Source organism: Chaetura pelagica, unplaced genomic scaffold (genome assembly GCF_000747805.2).
Source record: "Chaetura pelagica isolate M959 unplaced genomic scaffold, ChaPel_1.0 scaffold414, whole genome shotgun sequence".
Taxonomy (NCBI): Eukaryota; Metazoa; Chordata; class Aves; order Apodiformes; family Apodidae; genus Chaetura; species Chaetura pelagica.
Genome location: NW_009952976.1, coordinates 13,450 through 35,112, shown reverse-complemented (window position 1 = coordinate 35,112; position 21,663 = coordinate 13,450). Strand labels below are relative to the sequence as shown.

At 37.3% G+C, this 21,663-nt stretch overlaps 1 protein-coding gene across 1 annotated transcript in view; it reads right to left on the bottom strand.

Moving 5' to 3' along the window:
- Positions 1-19,753, bottom strand: part of TNRC6B (trinucleotide repeat containing 6B) — a 116,650-nt gene extending 96,897 nt beyond the window's left edge. The window contains exons 1-2 of the mRNA XM_009996342.1: positions 19,681-19,753; positions 16,559-16,648 (exon numbers count right to left, since the gene is read on the bottom strand). Coding sequence (XP_009994644.1) covers positions 16,559-16,603 — 45 coding nt within the window. The 5' untranslated portion in view covers positions 16,604-16,648; positions 19,681-19,753. The remainder of the gene's footprint in view (positions 1-16,558; positions 16,649-19,680) is intronic.
- Positions 19,754-21,663: the final 1,910 nt, after the last annotated feature.

Here is a 21,663-nt window from a genome sequence, read left to right as displayed (position 1 = left end):
ATTCCACAAATTCCTAAAAATAGTTTTTAGGTCCATTTATCTATTCATTAGAGTGATTTTTGAGATCTAAAAGAAGTACTTAAAAATTAAAATATTTAGGCTTTGTTTTCCCAATGACAACAGTAATTACATCCCACTGCAGAAAGGATGAGAATGTGGTATTTTAAGTCTTGATTATGTGACCACCGAAGGATGAAACAGAGAGAAACAGCATAATAGCTACTGATAGCTGAGAATATTTTTATTTTTCTTCTGCACTCACAGTTCTTATAAATTTCCTATGCACGTTTCCTCTGCACAAGTCTTAGTTTTTCTTCACTGTTACCACATCCACCATTCTTTCAGTTTTATTTTCAAGGAAGCTAGAGGCCAGAGTCCTCACTACGTTTCAGCCATACATAGAATACAGAACCACAACAGATCTGGTTAACTGCAAGTGTTTTGAAAACGCATGTTCTAAGTCTTTAGTCTCTTGTGACTTACACCGTAGGTAGGAAATGCAGTTGTCCTGAATATGTAGAAAAACAGTGAAAGTGGGAGGTAAGACAAAAATGTTGTACCTATGGTATTCCTCCCAAGGAAAGAAGGTAGAATGGCAGAGGATCTGAGACACTTTAGTTTCTTTTAAAAGGACTGCAGAGGGAGCCACTGACTCCAAGAGGCGGAATCAAAGGAAGTGCCTTCCACACCTGTTTCTCCTGGCAAGCAAAGGAGAATGCTTCAAGATTCTGGCAGCTGAAAGCAGGAACCAGAAATAGACCCTGAAACAGTAGGGGGGAAGTCAATAAAAAACTTGCATTTTTAAAGAAAGGAAACAGCAAAATATTAACTCTGTATTTTATTACTTCAAAGCTGCTTTTTTTTTTCCTTAGAAATCCAGATGGCTGTATCTAAATTTTGACAAAAGTTTTACACATTAAATGTTCTAAATAATAAGACAAGTTGTTTTATATAAGAGAAAAAAGCTAATCACAACACTCAGTACTTAGTTTTTATAAAATTAAATATACCAGAAGGAGCTTAGACATAATAAACTATTCTTACTACTCTTTCTAAAAATAATTTCAATAAGAACCCAATGGATTTGTTTAATGAGTAAACACAACCTGGGAGTTCCTAGATAACGTCAACCACACTCTGAAGTGTCAGAAAGTTTTAAAGGCAAGAGCTTCATCTTCCTTGAACCCTCATTTCAGAAAGCACATTTTCCTAACAAGATTCAACATTTCATTAGATATCCTAGCCCACTGAAACAGAACTAAGCATAAGAGAAACAAAGTATTTTGTCAGGAAAGACAGACAGAGCTTCTAAGAAATCATATACTTATTATTAAAAGCAGTGTTTTTTCTTTTTGTCTTCACTAGTTATATCAACATACTAATGCAGCTTCATGAGAGAGCTACTATCACTACCTTTCGTCACTTGTTCTCCACAGTTCCTTTTCATAGCTGTGATTTTTTTTTCTTTTCTATTTTATAAGAAAGACTGCAACCAGCCATCTGAGTGAACAAGAGATGAAGACTCTTAAAATTTTTTATTTACTAGCATTTCAAGTACACATGAACTGAAAGCTTTATGTGGAGTTCAACCAGGCTCCAGTAAGGACCAGCCAACTCCCAAAGCTGCTTTCTCCAAGTTGTGGCAATTTATTTCCAGTGTTATGTTACCTGTTAATTTTAACACAGCCTACTGCAGGTCCAGTTTGGGACTGATAAATACAGTGTTATGTCACAACTACTGCTTTAACACCAGTGCACTTTCCCAATCAGCGAGAGCGCTACTATAAACAGGTCATTAGCATTTCTTTTGTATCACTAACACTTGCTTTAAGTAGAATTTCACATAACCATGAAAATCCAAGCAATGAGTAATTACTCACTACTAGCAGTGGTGGAATCCCTATAAACGTCAAGAAGCTAGAAGGACTTGTCAGAAATCTCAGAGACAATCTGAGGTCTAACCAAAATGTAATTACTACTACAAATGAAAGGAAAGCTGAGTCACCTCTGCCTGGCATTGTTACGAGCACTTTGGACACACTGCATCAGGAAAATTTTTACTTACTAGCAGCAGATTAATTAAATGTATAATTTAACTTATTTTAACAAAATCAATGCAATTTAGCTGCAAACACTTTATTAGTCTTCTTAGGACTAAATTAGCATAATGCTAGCATCTCAAAATACACATAGAATAGCACAAACGGGTTAGCAAAATTAGTCCCAAAATATACTTTTAAGATTAAACCTTAAAGCTGAGATGAAAACATTAAAAAAAACACAACACAAACACCTTAGAAGCAGTGATTTAAACTTCAAGAATAGAAAAAAAAGCTCCTCAAAAAAAAAAAAAAAAGCAAAGTATTCTTCTGTGAACTACATATAGGAAAGTCTTACAGACAAGTAATGCATGAAAAGGTTATCTGAATTTTTTGTTTCTTTCAGGATTTTGTTACAGTAACATCACAATTTAGTATAATACATTTTCATTTGAACCTATTTCTACCTTTCTCCCCCCTCACAATTTTGCCAAAGAGTATTCTCAATATACAAAAAATGCTGCCACAAAATGTAAACCATCTCCAAGCCTAGTCACTAATTAAGTTTCTGACCAGCATCTAAAGTGAGCAGGTTCAATGCTATTACCACCACACAGCCCTAACCAGTTTTCCTGTTAGTAAAAAGAGAAGTGAAAACTTACTAACTTAATCCTACTGCTAAGTCACTTGGCACATTCAGTACTCCCTGCTAATAATTTTATATGCTAACACACTTAAACCACATATAATTACTTTTTTAAATCACTAATCTAACACCTACGTTTGGTAAATGCAGTCTAATGGTAGTTAAATTCCTGACTTGATGAAATGTTACATTAACTATAAATGCCAACACATCATTAAAATGCACATCATCCTTAAAGAACAATGAGACATATTATCCATGACAGCTCAAATAATAATTAAAAAGTTATATAACTCAGAAGATACATTTATTTTTGTGCTGGTTTTGACTGGGATAGAGTTAATTTTCTTTGTATTAGCTGGTATGGGCTGTATTTTGGATTTGTGCTGAAAACAATGTTGATAATACAAAGATGTTTTCTTTACTGCTGAGCAGTGCTCACACACAGTCAAGGCCTTTTCTGCTTCTCCCACCACCCCACCAGCAAGTAAGCTGGGGGCGCACAAGAAGCTGGGAGGAGACACACCAGGGCAGCTGACGCCAGCTGACCAAAGAGATATTCCACACCATATTATGTCATGTACAGTATATAAAGCTAGAGGAAGAAGAAGAAACAGGTAGACATTGGGAATGATGGTGTTTGTCTTCCCAAGTAACTGTTACGCCTGATGGAGCTCTGCTTTCCTGGAGGTAATGTTTCACCTAAATAAGTACCAAACATGCAGCAGCAGCTTAAAGACCAGAAGTTTGATTTCTACCTCCAACTGTCTCGAAATAATCACCTGAACTTGCAGATATAATCTATGGCCCACCTTCTAGGTAACTTTTAAAATGTTTAAATTATCTAATATTCCATGAAACACCCAGCAGCTTAACATTAATTCCCTGTTAAATGTGAAATACATAGTTTTATGAATAACATGAGAACACAAGTCACACCCTGCAAATGCTAAAAAGGTCAGGACTCCAGCCATATTTCATACTGTATAGACAAGAAATTTTAGTTACTTAAAAATATATTTTTAAAAACACATTAGTTACCTGCAAACTACTTCAAATACAACAGCTCATATATATATGAAATTATAAATGAAATATTTCATCTGAATCTTGCACTGAAGACAATCTGAACTACCTAGTTGTCGGCAGCTAGTTACTGTTTTGCCAGTAAATGTTTCGGTCACTGAAGTTACGATATGACAAGAAGTGTCAAGAAGTGTCACTGGAAAACTTCAATTCTTAAAGCTGCCTAAGCAGCTCTGAATAGTAGTTCACCAGTCTCAGACACATGTATAAAGCACACATGTCATCAAAACTGCTCTCCTTTTCCTCCACCACAGCTGTTGATGCACTCCATCCACTTCTTGGTGTGTTCTGTGTTCTACATACGTAACACTGATTGCAGAAAAATATGCATTCAGTAAGACAGGAGTAATTCCTGTATTTTATTGAACTAACTTTCTGTATTATTCTTTAGCTAAAGATCATTAGCATTTCACAAGCCATGAATTCTTGCTAACTTCTGCAGCTCTGAAAAAATCTTTCACACTTCCCACTTAGGGGAAACACCTGACCCAAAAGCCCTTGAACAGTTCATCCCCCACCACTACTTCAAACAGCCACTCATATCCAGCCCAATGGCTCCGTTTAGCCAATTCATTTTAAAGTTAATTTACTCTTTACAGTGCACACACCCATGAACTAGTTATAGCAGTTTAAACTGACATTTGTAAGTGGCTGTTATTTTGATACACGTACTTCAACCACCCCGACAGAGAAGAGAGAAAAAATGTTAACTCCTCTCTTCTACTTCGATTTGGAAAGCTGTAAGAAGCAGTGCCACATGAGGACAGCTGGCAGAAAACAACAAAAAATATTTTAATGGCCCAAGAAAGCATATGATAATTACACTTTTGCACCACACTTTCAGTCACCTTCTCTGCCACAAATACTGTTTCCTGCTGTTTGTTAGAAGTGACTGAAAGTGACATAAACCTGGCACACACAAACAGGTTCTGAAATCATTCTGCCTTAAAGAAACCTGACCAGGCAGGCAAAGAAGAGAAAAACTTTCATTTCTGTGTTCACAGGAATCTATTGTGCAGATTCTGCACACAAAGAAACTGCCAGTGGCTTAGAAAGTTCCTGAGCCACACACAGCTGGAGGCTGAGAGAAATTCTGTATATATTAATCCTGCTTTAAGCCTGCCTTAGGCGTCCACATTTGACCACTATCAAGAGGGAGAAGGAATACAGGCTATTCACACTCATTATGTACAGCTACCTTCCAGTTTCTCCAGACACGACAATGTAAATCCAACCTATTTTGAATCACAACGGAGCCACTGCCAATGGTGCTTGCTTGTATAATTTTTAAAATTTCTCAGAATTATTAAAATTGCTAGGTAACTAACAGATCACCAAACCATCAAAACATCCACTCATCTCTGAGACATAACCTTGTCTTTTCTAGCTTACATATGTTAAAACTTGCCCACAAACAAAAAAGTCAAACACCACAGGAATAAGTTATTTCTCTAGGAATCACATGTGGCAACTCAGTACCTGTTGATACCTACCAGTGTTATCTCAGAGTAGTTCCATAACATACCTTAGCAACCTAATTCCACAGAGGCTTACTGTATCTGTAGACAACTATCACATTCTCCCTTCTTAATACACTTTCTTGCCTACTATACAAATGTCTCTGTGAACAGACCTTAACTGACAGGAAATACTGACATGCTTTTAATGCTGCTTTTACCCTCAGGGAAACTGATACTGCACAATGCCTTTTTGCAAAGTTCAAGTGCCCTTACTTGTCCACACAGTCTCTTATCCACTGCAATTATGACAACCACCACTACTATTTTTAGTGACAAGAATAAAACAAAGATCTTCTCCACAAAACCCATTCTTCTGCTCCCAATGAGAAGAAAACACTTTGAGGAACTGAAACAAATGCATAACCATCTAGTTCACTACCTGAAAACAAAATTACCCTTGTAAGGTCATGCAAATGTATGAAGTCAACAAGACCAGTGAGTTTTACACTTTTCAATGACTCAGCAAAACCAACCAGACTACAAATTATTTGGAAGACTCAATAAAGCTGTTACTGTTTGTGGCTCAAATTTCTCCCCAGATTCCTAGCCCCCTCACTATGCTATAAGACAGTGATTGAAAACATTTAATACTTTTGCATCTACAAGATTTTAAGTGGCTGATTATATAGAATTGTAGTGTGTCACACTGATATGGACTACAACCACTACCAACAATGCTGTAAAGCCACTACAAGATCAAAAGGCAATACTCTGGTAAGGTAGAAGTGCATCAAACTACGTGCCAACAGTACATCTGCATGGGAAGAGTCACTTTGGTAGTAAAGCCAATGTCCCTGACTGCCTCTGTCTTCAAAATCATAGTGGCACTATACTGCGTTAGCTCTTAACTGCAGAGCTGCTTTTTAATTTTTTTAAACAAACGTTATTTGCTTTTTTGCCAGTTTCACAAAGTGTCGCAAAGTGCTGTAGTCAAGCAAAAAGATGCTATTGGTTGAGAAAAAACTAACATGAAAGCAGTTATGAAAAAGAATGACAAAGTTCAGTTTAAACTGAATTTTATTTGAGACTGAAGCATTTTTTCCTTGAGAAATCTGAGATTCCTGTTCACTGAAATGACATTCCATGCCATTACATTTTCTCCACATGAACTGCACATAGAAAAGTCTGCATCAAAGGACTGTATGGCAGGCCTTACAGATCTCTAAGTCAGTTTGGCAGATGACGGTATTTTCCAAAGGAAAGACAATACAACATTGCATTAACCTTCTACTCTTCACTTCAAAACTACTTCAGGGTATTCGAGATTAGAACACAGAAAGAGACATCTTTCAGCCTACGTATTTCAGCAATCCTAGCTTTCACTATGGGTAAGCAGGTTTTCAATGAGTAATCCATTTTGCCTCTGCAGAAAACGGTACACCCAACTGCCAAACTCTTGCACCTGACCAGGAATCCCCAAGCAGCTAAGGAATCAACAGCATTCAGTAAAAATAATTCAAGTAGCACTGTCTATTTAATTCCATGTTCTTTTCTGAAAAGTCCTCAACAATTTTACTTTGTTTATAACTGTTGCTTTACGAAGCAGACAGATCCCCATAACATACTGTACTGGTTTTGGCTGAGATAGAGTTAAATTTCTACATAGTAGCTTGCACGGAGATATGTTTCAGATTTGTGCTGAAAATCCTGTCAATAACACGCTGATGTTTTAGTGAATGCTGAGCAGTGCTTTGGCACAGTGTCAGGGCCTTTTCTGCTCCAAAGACTGCCCCACCATCAATTAGGCTAGGGATGTACAAGAAGCTGGGAGGGGACACAACTGGGACAGCTGACCCCAGCTCCCCAGATGATCAAAAGAATACTTTATACCATATGACATCATGCTTAGCAATAAAACTGAGGTGTGGGTGTAGAGTTTGGCAGGGGCGGCCATTTTTCAGGGACTAGCTGGGCATCCATCAGTTGGTGGTGAGCAACTGTTTTTGTTTTGCATCACTCGTTTATTCTTTGGTTTTATTTCCCTCTTTCTTTGTTGTGTTGTGTTTTTTCCCCCCTTACTTTTTTTTTTTTTCCCCCAAATTATTAAACTGTCTTTTTCTCAACCCATGTATTTTCTCACTTTTATCCTGATTTCCCTCCCCATCCCCATTTCACAGGCTGGAGGAGGAACACAAAGTGAGCTGCTGTGTGCTGCTTAGCTGCCAGCTGGGGTTAACCACATATTGTAATTATAGCTCTGTTGCAATGCATTGAAATTTTGAAATTTGAAGTCATAAACTCACAAGCAGGTGCTTCAGTTTTGGTTTGTTTTTCCCCATCATGTTTTGTAGGAAAGTATTATTAGGTTCTTTTGTTTGCCACAGTGTTAAAAGTTCAAGAGAAAAACTCACCCAAATTTTTAGCTCCCCTTAATAGACTATGCTCATTTATTTTCAAAACAAATGTATGCCATAACATTTTTACAAGCTTAAATAACACATCATTAAAAGGGAGGACTAGTTTATTAACTTCAGATTTAAAGTAATGCCATTATTTACTGAGAGGTTAGTGGATTTTATTTTTGTTAAGTACATGATATACAAATATTTTGGTTTTGAAATAACTTTCCTAAGAAGCTGTAACATTTTCAGGCTAGAAAAACGAAGCTAGCAGAGCATGATGATGATTACAACAGTTTCTACTGTTAAAAATTGTCTTTTGTGCTCATATCAGTCCTTAAGCTGCTATCCTTCAGAAGAAGCATAAGATAAGCATCTTGTTAGGCAGAATAACTCTCTACTTCTAAAAGACTTTACAAGATACTTTATACAAAGACTGTAGGAACTTGGAATAGTTGTAGTTCAGCACTAGAAAGACTAGCTACTCCTAGAACTCATGTTCCAGAAAAATGATGGAAACATACCCTATATATCAATGAACAGAAATATTGGAAACTCCACGTGTAATCCATCAACTGGTATCAAAAAATGAATAAACTAATACATTCCAAAAATACTGTGACAAAAAATCCACAAACAATTACTTTCCCAGACCTGAGGAAGAAGTAAAAGCCACTTCAGAAAAACAAAAGCTTCTCAACTTGTGAAGTATTCTCAAGAAAGTACACTGAGGTTGAAAGTTCACGTTTTTGTACCTTGTAACAAGCAAAAATTTTGAAGACTAGCTGGGATTCTTACTGTAGAAATATCATGAAGTCTGAAAGCACCACGACTAGGCCAGCACTGGACAAGAAAACAGCTTTTTTAGATTATGATAACAAAGCATTTTGTCCGTTTCATTACATTACAGGCCTTCAGCCTGAATGGTGTAAATTATTTAGTGCCACCTGAAAATAAACCTAGTTCTGGATCACTTTTAAGTCCCAGAGATACAGGCATCAAGCCTTTGGATGCTGTGTTAAGTTCAACAACCCAACTAGGATTTTCTTTTTATTATATTAATTCTAAACCCCACACAATGAAAGCACCAGCCTAACTTCTCCACCATTGTCAGCATCAAGGAACATCCATCATCAAAAGCAGAGCACAACTTTCCCATAAACAGTTGGTAGAACGCTTGTGCTTTTAAGAAAGATACCTCCTGACTCCCTCCTAACGCTTCCTTCTGAATGTTAAGCTTCTGTTTAGAAATGTAAAAACATGTAACTTAAAAGATCATATACAAACACTATTTAGGCAGGCCTAAGTTTCTTTATGCAGTGACCACAAAATGGTGGAGTTTGGAATCCTTCAGGTGACAAGGTGGGTGGTCAGCAAGCTCATTTCAGTAGAACACACTGTAGACCTCTTCAGAGGATCTCCTTAGTAGTGTACTCAAAGATAAAATCCTGAAGGGGAGAGGAGCCCAAGAAAGCTGATCAATATTCAAGGATCACCTCCTCTAAGCCCAAGATCAGTGCACCCCAAGGAAGAGGAAGGCAGACGAGAATGCCTGGAGGCTTGCATGGATGAACAAAGCTCCTGGACAGACTCAGACATAAAAGGGAAGTCTAGAGAGGGTGGAAGTGAGGACAGGCAACCTGGGCAGAGTACAAAGTTGTCCAAGCAGCCAGGGATCAGGTTAGGAAAAATAAAGCCCAGATACAATTCAATCTGGCCAGGGACATAGAGGGTAAACAAGAAAAACTTCCACAGGTACTTCACAGTAGAGAAAATGATGCAATCTACTTGGACCTGTGCAAAGTGTTTGACACTGTCCTGCACAACATCCTGGTCTATAAAACAGAGAGGTATATGTTCTATGGATGGACCACTTGGTGGATGAGGAATTGTCTGGATTGCTGCAAAGAGTTGTGGTCAACAGCTTGCTGCCTAAGTGTAAAGCCATAACGAGTAGCATTCCTCAGAGGCAGCATACTGAGACAGGTGTTGTTTAACATCCCCGTTAGTGATGTGGACAGTGGGATTGAGTGCACCCTCATCAAGGTTGATGATGACACCAAGCTGTATGGTGTGGTTGACATGCCGGAGGGAAAGGAGGCAATCCAGAGGGACCTGGATGGTCTTGAGAGGCAGGCCCATGCCAACCTCATGAAGTTCAACAAGGCCAAGTGCAAGGCCCTGTGCCTGGATTGGGGCAATCCCAAGCACAATTACAGGCTGTGTGAAGAATGGATGGAGAACAGAGCTGGGGAAAATTACTTGGGAGTGTTGGTTGTTGAGAAGCTCAACATGGGCTGACATCGTGCCCCTGCAGCCCAGAAAGCTGTGTCCTGGGCTGCATCAAAAGAAGCATGGCCAGCAGCTCAAGGGAGGTGATTCTCCCTCTCTGCTCAGCTCTCTCTGGGACACCACTTGGAGTACTGTGTCCAGTTCTGGAGTCTCCAACACAAGAAGGACATGGAGCTCTTGGAGTGATGATTAGAGGACTGGAGCACCTCTCCTAGGAAGACAGGCTGAGAGAGTTGGAGTTGTTCAGCTTGGAGAAGGGAGGGCTTGGGGGAGACCTTGTAGTGACTACAGGAAGGCTGGGGAGGCACTTCTTACAAGGGCTTGTACTGATAGGATATGGGGTAAAGGTTTCAAGCTGAAAGAGGGCAGATTTTGTTTAGACATTAGAAATAATATATTGTGAGGGTTATGAGACACTGGAACAGGTTGCTCAGGGAAGTTGTGGCTGCACCCACCCTGGAAGTGTTCAAGGGCAGACTGGATGGGGTTTGGAGCAACTTGGTCTAGAGGGAGGTGTCCCTGTCCATGGCAGGCAGCTGAAACTAGATGATCTTTAAGGTGCCTTCCAACCCAACCTATTATGTGATTAACAATATATTTTACAATATTCTTGACATATCTGAAATAAAAGCAAGAGCTTAGATACCCAAGTACAGTTCATATTCTTTTTAACCTTTTCATCAGCTCTGTGTGAATACTTCAGGATAAAAAAAAACAACACAAAAACAACAAAACCAAAGCCATTACCAACAGAGTTCCGAAGAGTGATTTAAGCAGAAGAAAAAAAGTGCTAGTTCACAATCAGACATCAAGAGGCAACAAAAATAGGTGTTAAACAGGATGAGAACAGGCAGGCAACAATGTACGGGAAAAATTAATGTTGACAGATAAGAACAGGGGACAACTTGAAATAAAACAAGGATTAACAGGTAACCTAAATCAAGACAGATTGATAAGTGGCACTGGACAATTAGACTGCACAACAGAACAAGCCTCAATGTTCGTGTCACTGTTTTTGAAAAAGCCACCTGAGTAAGGAAAACTAGCCTGATTCCTAGACTACCTGTTCAGTTCTATAGTTATTTCTATAAGCACTGATGAAATCTTTAGATAAAAATACAGTTTTCTAGCACCATACATTACAGAAACTTTTCCCTTTTCCTGCACTTAGTAAGAGTTGAACATTATTACAAAACCTTTGCAGCCACATTTTTCATCAAAATTTTCTGTACCCAGATATTCATCATACAAAGCATTAAAAGGGCAGCACTAGCTATTTTTCCTCCTTTCTCTTCTACAAAACTGAGTAAAAATCGTGATTCATAAATACCTTTTATAAATTACTTAGGTCAAAGTCCCTCCCTCCAAATTCATAGGTTTTTACTTCAAAAGATGAAGGAATAGCAAAGAGGGGAGGGGAAAGTTTTATTTTTTATATGAAAATTTTAATTGCATTTTTTGAAAAAGTTTTCAACATAAGCTCAAAACTCCAGCCAATATTGAACAAAATTGAAGAATACTTCAAATCAAGTATAAAATTTTGCTTCCTCCTGGAATCTTTTACAGCAAAGGAACTGAGAAACAAAGTTTAAGTGTTGTCTGTGCAGTGATCAGTAACAGATGGATGAAAACAGCTGAAAATAATCAGTCACAAACAAGAAGCACAGTGTTGATATTTTCAGAGTACCAAGCTTATTAATGGAAAAAGCATAGTAATGATTAGTGACAAATTAGCTACCAAAAATATAATGAAAAAATTAAATAATAATCCAAAGAACAGTAGAGGGTGTAGGGTCCCAAGTACAAATATTCAAATATTGCTTTCTTTTCCTTTATTATTTTCTTGTGAAAGGAGGAAGAGATCCTGAAAAGCCAGAAGCCAGACACCTCATCCCTCAACTATTTGCTAAAGTGTAAGGATACTTCACTGTATGATATTCACCAGCAGATCTCATGGATAAATAGACCCCATGTCCCTGTCAAATGAGATCAGGAATAAAAACTATATTTTATTATAGTTTTTATTTTTATATAAAAGCTATTTTAAAACTCTACTTAATTTTCAAAATAAGTACAGATTGTTTCCCCTCTTTGTAGCACTAATACTTGTTGATAACTATTGCAATCAAGAGTGTGCCATTGACAGTTGCTGGCTGCCTTTACCATGTTGATGTCAGAGAGACTGTTTTCTGACAGCCTGACAACAAGGAAGAAACTGTAAGATCAAACAATAGAAACAGCAAATATTAAATGAGAGCTCAACTCAACTACTACAGTATATGAAAAGAATAAATACATTACAAAATGAAATTAAAATGTATGCACTAATATCAGTGGGAAAAAACACAAACTGAGGACTGAGTCCATCAGTAATTTTCCTTAATTTTAATTGCTGAGAAGCTATCACTGGCACCCCAGAATATTTCATTCAAGTATACCTCAATCTACAATAAACGTACTTCCTCAAGTTATGCCCTTGTGACACAAGAAGAAAAGCACCGAGTCTTCTCAGTGATTAAGGCATTAACATACTGCCTCTTCCCATGCTACTGGACAAGAACATAGAACATAAAATTAGTGACATCTTTCTTATCAATTGTGTGTTCTTTTAACTGAAGACTCTGGAAACAAATACTGACAACTGGTCTCGGGTTCTGCAGTCTCAGGTAACAGACTATTATTTTAATCACTGCTTTTTCTGCAATATGTATCAACAGGAACCCCTCTTGCTGTGTCGTTTTGCAGAGACAGAAGAATCAGTTATTAACACTGAGATTCAGAACTTCATGTAGTAAGCCTTACTCTTTACAAAGATAAATGATGAGCATGTTTTTCCACAGGGATAAATAAAGACACAACACCTTGACATCAATATAATGAAGATAACTAGAAGTTAGTGTATTTACTTTCTTCCCTTCAAGTTCAATGAATAGGTATGTAAAATAAACCAGATGAATTTTCAACTTGAGATCAAGCTTAAGACAGTGTCAGAAGTGATTTTTAGGTGATGTCTTGACAAAGACCTTTCTTGGCAAAATATAATAACAGCATGGATCGGATTCAGCTACAGAGTCTAAAGACAATCTTCCATGTCTGCTTGTTCAAGTGCTTTTCAAATTAAATTCAGCTGCAGCGACAAAAGGAGCATTCTGCAAGAGGCCTAAATGCAGGTTTCCCACTTGTCAAGACCAAAATTGATTAAGACAAATTATGACCACAGGGAAGTACCTAACAGACCCCTGAGCATCTTGCATTCTAAGAACTAAAAGAAGTATCAAGTACAATCATAGCAAGGACATTTACTACTCTACAGAAATGCTTCAAGTGTAGCCAATATCAAGGCATTCCAGCAGGGCCTGGGCATTTGTCTTTCCAATGTGAAGTGTTTTTTAACTTATACTTAATGTTTGTATTTTAAGATACAAACAAAATAGGATAAAAAGAAATTCTGCAATCTTTTCCTTCACCTTTTGCAACAAGAGCTGTAACACTATTGTTGAAGTCCTACAATACTGAAGAAATAATTTCAAGACAGAAAGCTTGGCTCCTTTTTTTTCACCATTATTCTGAGATAGCCAATAAGAGATGCTACGATTCACCATGGAGTAATTTCCATATCCATACCGCTGGCAAAAATCTTTTTGGTTAGAAATTAACTATCCAGAAAAAAAAGGCTAAGAACAAGGCCTTAATGTGACTTTATATATGATAAAATCAACCTTATTGTCACCAAAGTAGTTGGAAAGTACTTGATTAGCGTTAACTAATCTAAGAACTATGAGCTGCATACTAAGCTTCCACATTTAAGAAAAGAATTAAGAGAGTTGCTGACAGACAAAGTATTCCAAGTCCTTCTTAAATATCGATAGGAAATAAAATGCTAGAAGATGACAGCTTCTGTAGATGTAATTTACAAGCTCAAAAAAATAATTTCCAGTGAAAGCAAAAGAATAGGTAAATGATGGGATTTTTGAGAACAGAATGTAAAATGGATGGGGTTCAAAAGCATTGCTGGTTCTTAACTATAGATATAAAAAAACACCTAGAAAAATACAGAAGAAAGATCCACAAAACTAACTTATTCCAAAAAAACTTGTCATCTGCCAGAAAGAGATTGGGGGAAAGAAAAAAAAAGTCCTGAAAAAAGAAAAAAAATCAGAACTTTATTAGCAAAATATTAACAAACAACTATCAGAAAAACGTACAGAAAAGGAATGGTTGGATTGGGAGGGATCTTACAAGATCTTGTTCCAGCCCCCCTATCATTAACAGGGATATATCCCAGTAGACCAGACTGATCAGAGCCAGGTTTGAACATACTGGAAAGCCACTACAAGGTCGTGCCTGAGCCTTCTCTTCTCCAGACTGAAGAAATCCAATTCTCTGTCTTCCTAGGAGAGGTGCTCCAGTCCTCTAACCACCTTTGTGGCCCTCCTCCGAGCTTGCCCCAAGAGCTCCATGTCCATCTTTTGCTGGGGACTCCAGAACTGGACACAGTACTCCAAGTGGTGTCCCAGAGAGAGCTGAGCAGAGAGGGAGAATCACCTCCCTTGAGCTGCTGGCCATGCTTCTTTTGATGCAGCCCAGGACACAGCTTTCTGGGCTGCAGGGGCACGATGTCAGCCCATGTTGAGCTTCTCAACAACCAACACTCCCAAGTAATTTTCCCCAGCTCTGTTCTCCATCCATTCTTCACACAGCCTGTAATTGTGCTTGGGATTGCCCCAATCCAGGCACAGGGCCTTGCACTTGGCCTTGTTGAACTTCATGAAGTTTGCATGCAAGCCTGTCAAAGACACTCTGTATTTTTACGAAAATGGCTCACTAGATTATGTGAACATTCATAAATTAAAGACCTCATTTTAATGATCTAAGACAATATAGTAGAATACACTTTGCCTATATTTTTCTAGGAGAAATCCTTCATCTATTATAGCTGTAACACTCTCCTGAGAATAGGAAAGAGAGGATAATTTACAGACTAAAGAAACATTGAAAAATACACTTCAGTGAGTAGTCCTGTACATCAAAGGTTTAAAACAAGGACTAGATGTAGTTGTGAGGCTTTTTAACTTTTCTATCGAGCTCTTCAGTTAGTAACACTGAATACCAGATGTATGATTCCAAATATCCCAGGTTCTCAAAATGAAAAATGTTTCAAAGTAATTCTGCATATACACTTAGATATTCAAAGTTAATCTAAAAGATTTGTTTAAAAATTTAAGCTCATTGAACTTTTTGGAACAGAGACACAATCTTTGCCATTGCACTCAGAATAAGAATGCCAAAGAAAAGCATGCTTTTTCTTAGAGGAAAAGAGTAAGTTTCACAAGACAGTTACTTAAATCCTGCCACAAATACCAAAAAAATTATGTATACACAAACATGTACAGGCACCTGTAGATACATACACAAAGACACAGATTTTCTTCAGTGAAAAGTAAGCACCAGTAACCATGCTAAAAAAATCAGTCATTAATTGAACCACAATGTCTCCTCTCACACATCTATCGCTCCATGGAACCTTGTAATCACATCCTTGTCAAGAGATGCATTCAGTACTCTAGATGGGTGAAGGTACATCCACTGTTATGTTTTCATTTGTCAGCATCTAATCTAGTGAGCCTTCACTCAAGGCTATTTATAAACACAATTCCTAAAGTATATGCAGGAAGACTGCCAAATCCTTTATCTGACAATTAAGTTTCCTAATTTTATGCCTATAGCTTGAAAAAAAAAAAAGGTATAAATGCATGAAACAATAACATCTTTTATAAAAGCTACAGCTAGAAAACAACTAATTTTAATTTTAGTCCTCTGGTTTTTAGCTTTTTGAGTCAGGCTCTTACACAAAACTACAGGAAAGCTAAAGGTGATTCAGGTTTCCATGAACTTTAGGAGCCATATTTTAAACACAGATCAGTTGCAAAGTTAACACTAACTTGTTGAGATACTCAGGACTACAAAATGAATTTATAAACCTATAAAAGAATATGATAATCACTATTCCATTATGGGAACCAAAGTAATTAATGACTCAACATCTGCATCTTCAGGAAGTAAGCAAAAGCAGGACGCAAGCAACATTATATTCAACAAGACAATTTATGGCCTCTTGATCCAAAAAGGTATATTGAGAATCAGAGGTACCTTTAAAAGCATCATCCTACCCAGTCTCAAAGCAAAGCACATGCTGGCAAGTACAAGGACACAAGAAGCAGAGCACCTTCAATATTAGATTAATCAGTAATCCACGGACACTGACAACTGCATCTAAGGGTCTTACATTCTGTAAGTCAGTTGAGAGGTTGGGTGGGTAGGACAGAAAGCTTGAAAAGCCCTTCTAGTTCTAACAAATGGAATAAAATTTAGAGTAGTATTTTTTTTATAAACTCCCTCTTTCCTTCCTTAGGGTGCCCTATGACACATGTTCCAACACTTAGTAGACAGCAAAAAAGCCAATCTTTCTAAAGGCTTTAAAAACTTCAACATGTCTCCAGAGTAGTAACTGTTACTTGCATGCAGGTATTTATGAAAAGGCTGCCAGCAGTCAATGTCTACTCCATTTATTCCCCACTTCAGCCAAACAAGCACTTGTTCCTTTCTCCAAAACACTGCAGCATTTATCTCACTGACCTTGGGACTGCCTTCCTCCAGTATTTCTCCCTCATCAGTTTGCATGGGAACAGGATCTGTGCAAAGCTCTGCAGAAATGCAAAATACTGCCTAAAAGATAAAAAAGATAAGATATATTTTAAAAACAATTATTTTTCTTCCTTTAACACTGTTTATGCAAGATCACAGCACACACAGGTAACAATACTAGGCTATGACCTTTAATGTTCCTCCATTCTGTACACATTTGCTGAATTTGTAGGTTTTATATCAACAGGTAAGACATCTGTAACTCAGGAAAAGACTTAGGTAACAATACTAGGCTATGACCTTTAATGTTCCTCCATTCTGTACACATTTGCTGAATTTGTAGGTTTTATATCAACAGGTAAGACATCTGTAACTCAGGAAAAGACTTAAACTTTGCTTAATTAAGAGGAAAAAAAAAAAAGCACCTAACAGGAATATACTTCCTTTGTAATTTTAAAATGTCATTTCTGAGCATTTAACATACGCATTTTGTTTACTCATTGAAACTATGGTCAGTAAGGAATAAACACACAGACTAGAGCTGAGCAATTTTTACCTACTAGGAAACAGCTTTTGTGCAAATATAAGCTTCTCAGATTTATCTTACAGACAATCTAAAGATTACTAGTGTGAAAAACTGTTAGACTTTCAGTGATCCCACAGTACCTCTGCATTCTTACTTCAGGGATGTTTTCCTTGACCTCATTTTAGGAGTAAGTATAGTCTAGGTTCTAAATGGTTCAGGGAACTGATAGTGCCATTCATCTTTAAGCTGACATTTCTATTCTAACCCAGGACAACAGCTCCTAGTGTTTCCAATCTTAAACGCTACTTGTTTAGTGATTTTTAAAGTTGTTTGACAGGATCAGTGCAGTTCCATCTGAAAAAAATCAACACCCCAAACTCCATTCTTAGAATTATAAAGTAATTTACAGTAGAATGCAATACAGACAGATTAGAATGGTTTCTACTCCAGAGGATGAGCTATCTTTCAGGGGTAGTGGACCAAATTAATTAATTTAGGAGATCAAACACAGCAGCATAAATTCACCAGGAATCTCTGACTCTCAAAATGCAAGACGTAAGCTATCAGCAGGTCTATTGACATTTCAGGTATGCTGAAAATAAGAGCTCACACTGAGTTAAAAAGACTCCTAAAGCCAATAGCTGTTGCCTCTAACAGCTGTCCCTTTCAAAATGCTGTGACTCTTCAACTGCACCAGCATTTAAAATCCAGTTAAAGTCTCACCACTTCCCTTCTGCACATCAGCTTCAGAGCTACTGACTCTGTCATCTTCACAAGCCTGGAAACTGACAACTTTGGGAGTAACGAGGTTGAAAAGAAAAAGCTTGGGAATTGTTCATCTAGATGCATCTCCTTCGTTTCAAGGTTAAAGCCTGTACATAAGGTAAGGCTGTCTGCACTGCCAATACCTTCTGTATGTTGTGCATAGATAGACAACTTTCATGCTTATTAAGTGGACACAAGGAATGAAGCATATGTTCTACAAACATAAAAGGCCTGAAGCTACAAAATGTTACATACAACTTATCAAATCTTATAGCCAACATCCCATTATGTTCAGTTATATCACATATTCTCATGCAAAGCATGAGAGCTGTAAATACCTATAGCATAGTAATTTCCTTTCCTGGGGAAAGAGGAATGAAGATAAAGCAGAAGTATCTACCAAATTCTCCCAGAGTATTTTTCCTGAAGCATAATTAAAAAAAAAAAAAAAAGGTATCTAATGCTAAACAAGACATGTACCACACACCTATGCCGAGATCTTCCTCCGTATAGTATATCGGAAGTGATCCCTGCTGCCAGGCTTCCTTCTGCTCTGCGGCAGGAGATGGGGCACAGGCCGGACAGGCCCTGTCCATGGTACTTCACCATGCTGCCTGTCTGAAACCCACTCCCGAACCTCTGGCACTGGGAGTTTTAGAGCATGATTTCACAAAATCATATTAAAGTAATTGGGAAACTTCATAGCTTAGATAGACAGAAGTGACACAATTAGGCAGATAATCTGATGTCTAACAAAAAATCTTTGGTCAGAAGGATTGCTGTGGCACTGAACTGGCTTCAAATCAGAGAAACAAGCAAGACTGAACTTGAGCTGCAGAACCATTAAAAAGATCTTATAAAATAAAACAAAACCAGTCAGGTCAGGCCAAGACCACTACAAGGACAGGTCACTGTTAATTTAGAGTGCTGGAAAAACCCAGATACAAATATTTGAAAAAACTGCCACGTTTACCTTCAGAGAACATTCCTCACTACCAGAAGAATGCAATGTGGCAAAATCTGACACAAACTTTTATTTATTACTCCTGCAAGAAGATAAAAAACTACCAACCAGTGCATCTAAAAAAAAATATAAAATTGTCAGCAGAACTAGGAAATTTATATATAAATAAATAAAAAATAGAAAGGCTACAAAAAGAGATATAAGCAAGCCCTCCCACAGAGGACAGATTAAATACACTGGAAATATCTATAGCTCAGAGAACAAAGTAAGAAACAGAAAGACAGATAAATCTATAAAAAAGCAAATGTAATGGAGAAGAAAAAGAGCATTTATTCATTCACACCTACTTGACACAATTGTATTGATATATGACTGCAATCATTAGTATCTGCCTAGGTGTAGTCAGTGTTCACTTTTAACAGATGGTCTAACCATATCTTATCTTATTGCAACAGATTTACATTACATGTGGGTTAAGGATGTACAAAAGCAACATGAAATTTAATATATTTTGGTCACTTTACATGAAAGTTGATAGGTATGAAGATAAAAGCAAGAGCATCCAGAAGATAAACAAAACTTGAACGCAACGTCATTGCTTGTAGGAACTAATCACCAACTCCGATGACTCTAAAAATCTTATCATAAATTAGTTTTCAAAGAAAACCATGGCTGACAAAAACAAACTGCATCAGACAGTCACTAAAAAATCTTCACAATCAAACTCACAGGAAACAACACATTAGAAAGTATATGAAAACAGTGATACATCATATCTTGTTAAGAACTAGTGCAGGTTAATGTATTTCTCTCCTCCAAGTTTCAAGAATGCAACATTGAACTTTGGTTGATTTTTACCTTTGACAGTTTCCAAGGGCTGCCAAAGCCCACAGGGATCTGTCCTGGCTACATTCAGTGCAAAAACGAAACCCTAAAAAAAGGAAGGAGAAAAAAAAGTTAAAAGGTTAACCAACTGCGGAAACTACTAGATAAAACCATAAAATTGAAAGTCAGTTGTCTCTAAAGCTCAGCAACTTTTACTCCCAAAGCATTTAGAAAAAGTCATTCATCTTCATAATGTACAATAACCACAAAACTGTAATTCCAAAAGAAGCACAGTCCCATCTCCTTCCCCCATAATTTATGCAGTACTGCAAGATAGGTACTTATTAACCCCAACTGTTGTTCCTTCCCCCTTTCTCCTCACTATTATTCCACTTCAATGGCCGCTGCAGCCTAGGAAAATACTCTTCAAAGGCAAGAAATTTATATATTGGGGAAAAAAAAAACCAACAAAACTTGCTGAGCCTTAGGCTCCAATTTAGGCTCAAGTTTTAGCAGACTTAGGCTTTAAAGAATAAAGTTGTACCACTACTGGAAATCCATCTTTACCTCAGAGAATTGTTAAAAGCATAATACTGTTTATTGCATCTCCATACATATTATTCACCCATCACCACAAAACCAGTAATTTTTGAGAAAAAGTAAGAATCCTTATACTGTGACCCACCAAACCATGTAAGATGTACTTTATACCTATATCTATAGTATTTAGTCTGCTGGCTGATTAGCTTGCTTGGAATCTTCACTGAAGACTATAGGTACAGGCCTGACACTGAAGTTTAACTATGTACCTTACATAGTGCTGCGTAGGAGAACTCAAATATTTCACAGGAAATTCCCCTTCCAAGGATTTCTGTAACTATCAAAGTTTCTGTAAACTTTGTCATAGGAACCACTTTGGGGGGAAAAAAAAAAAAAGGCTAACAGGTATAATGGGAATACCTCCTAAAATGAATACCATAATTTAAACACTGAAATCTTATTTTTTAGGCAGCAAGTTACAATTCTCTCATTTAACCATCATAGGATCATTTTCACAACAGTTTTGAATTGTTTATTTACTATGTATAGGTACAAAACTCAAATGTTACGTTTTTCATCCAGAAATGAACATGCAGTCAAAGCACTTTCAAAGCACAGGCACAACATACTCAGTCTTCTCAATCTCTCTGAAGTAGTTTTCCAAGTGAAAAATCTACATTAATGCATCATCACCTTCATATTATGATATCCTGTAAGTATTAGCAACCTTAAGAGCCCACACTTAAATTGAGATCTAAGGCCCTGGAGACAGAAGTCTAGTACAACTCAAACTCTTGATTAGTTTTTGCAATAAGTGACTGCATACTCTGCAATGTATAAGAAGCCATAATATTTACCACTTTGTAATAGTTCCTCCATTAAAAAAACCATACTGCTTTCACCTTAGCGAACTAAGTAAAGCAAGTTGTATTTACCCTGCCTCATTAGGCAGGAGACTCAGGGAATACTTTCACTACTGAAATATATTGAAAAAAAAAAAATATGTGGAGCTAAGAGTAACCCACTCTGTCTCTAAGTTGTCAATTTTCCCTATTAATTTCCAAAACTACAGGAAAAATAGAAAAATTGATTCCTTGACAATGTTAAGCTACCATGCATCTCCCTAACACATCTCAAAAATATCCAGCAATGCCATTTAATAAAACATTTTTAATCTACACAGCCAAGTACACAATACTTCATAGGTGGAGTCAAAGGCTGTTGTTGACTTAGCAGTTTTAGCATGCGTTTCTGACACGTACCTCCATCCAATGAGAGTTATCAGCCAAAAAGCAAGACTAATGAAGCGTCTGTGCAGTTTTTAACAGCATAAGATCTGAAGTTGGAAGATAGAAAATATTACAGAAGCTGGCCAAAAACCAGCTTTTCTCTGAAAGGGGTTGTTGCAGGCTGGATACTGAAATACCATAACACTAGTATCTAGCAAAAAACACTTGAAGATCCAGCCAAACCACC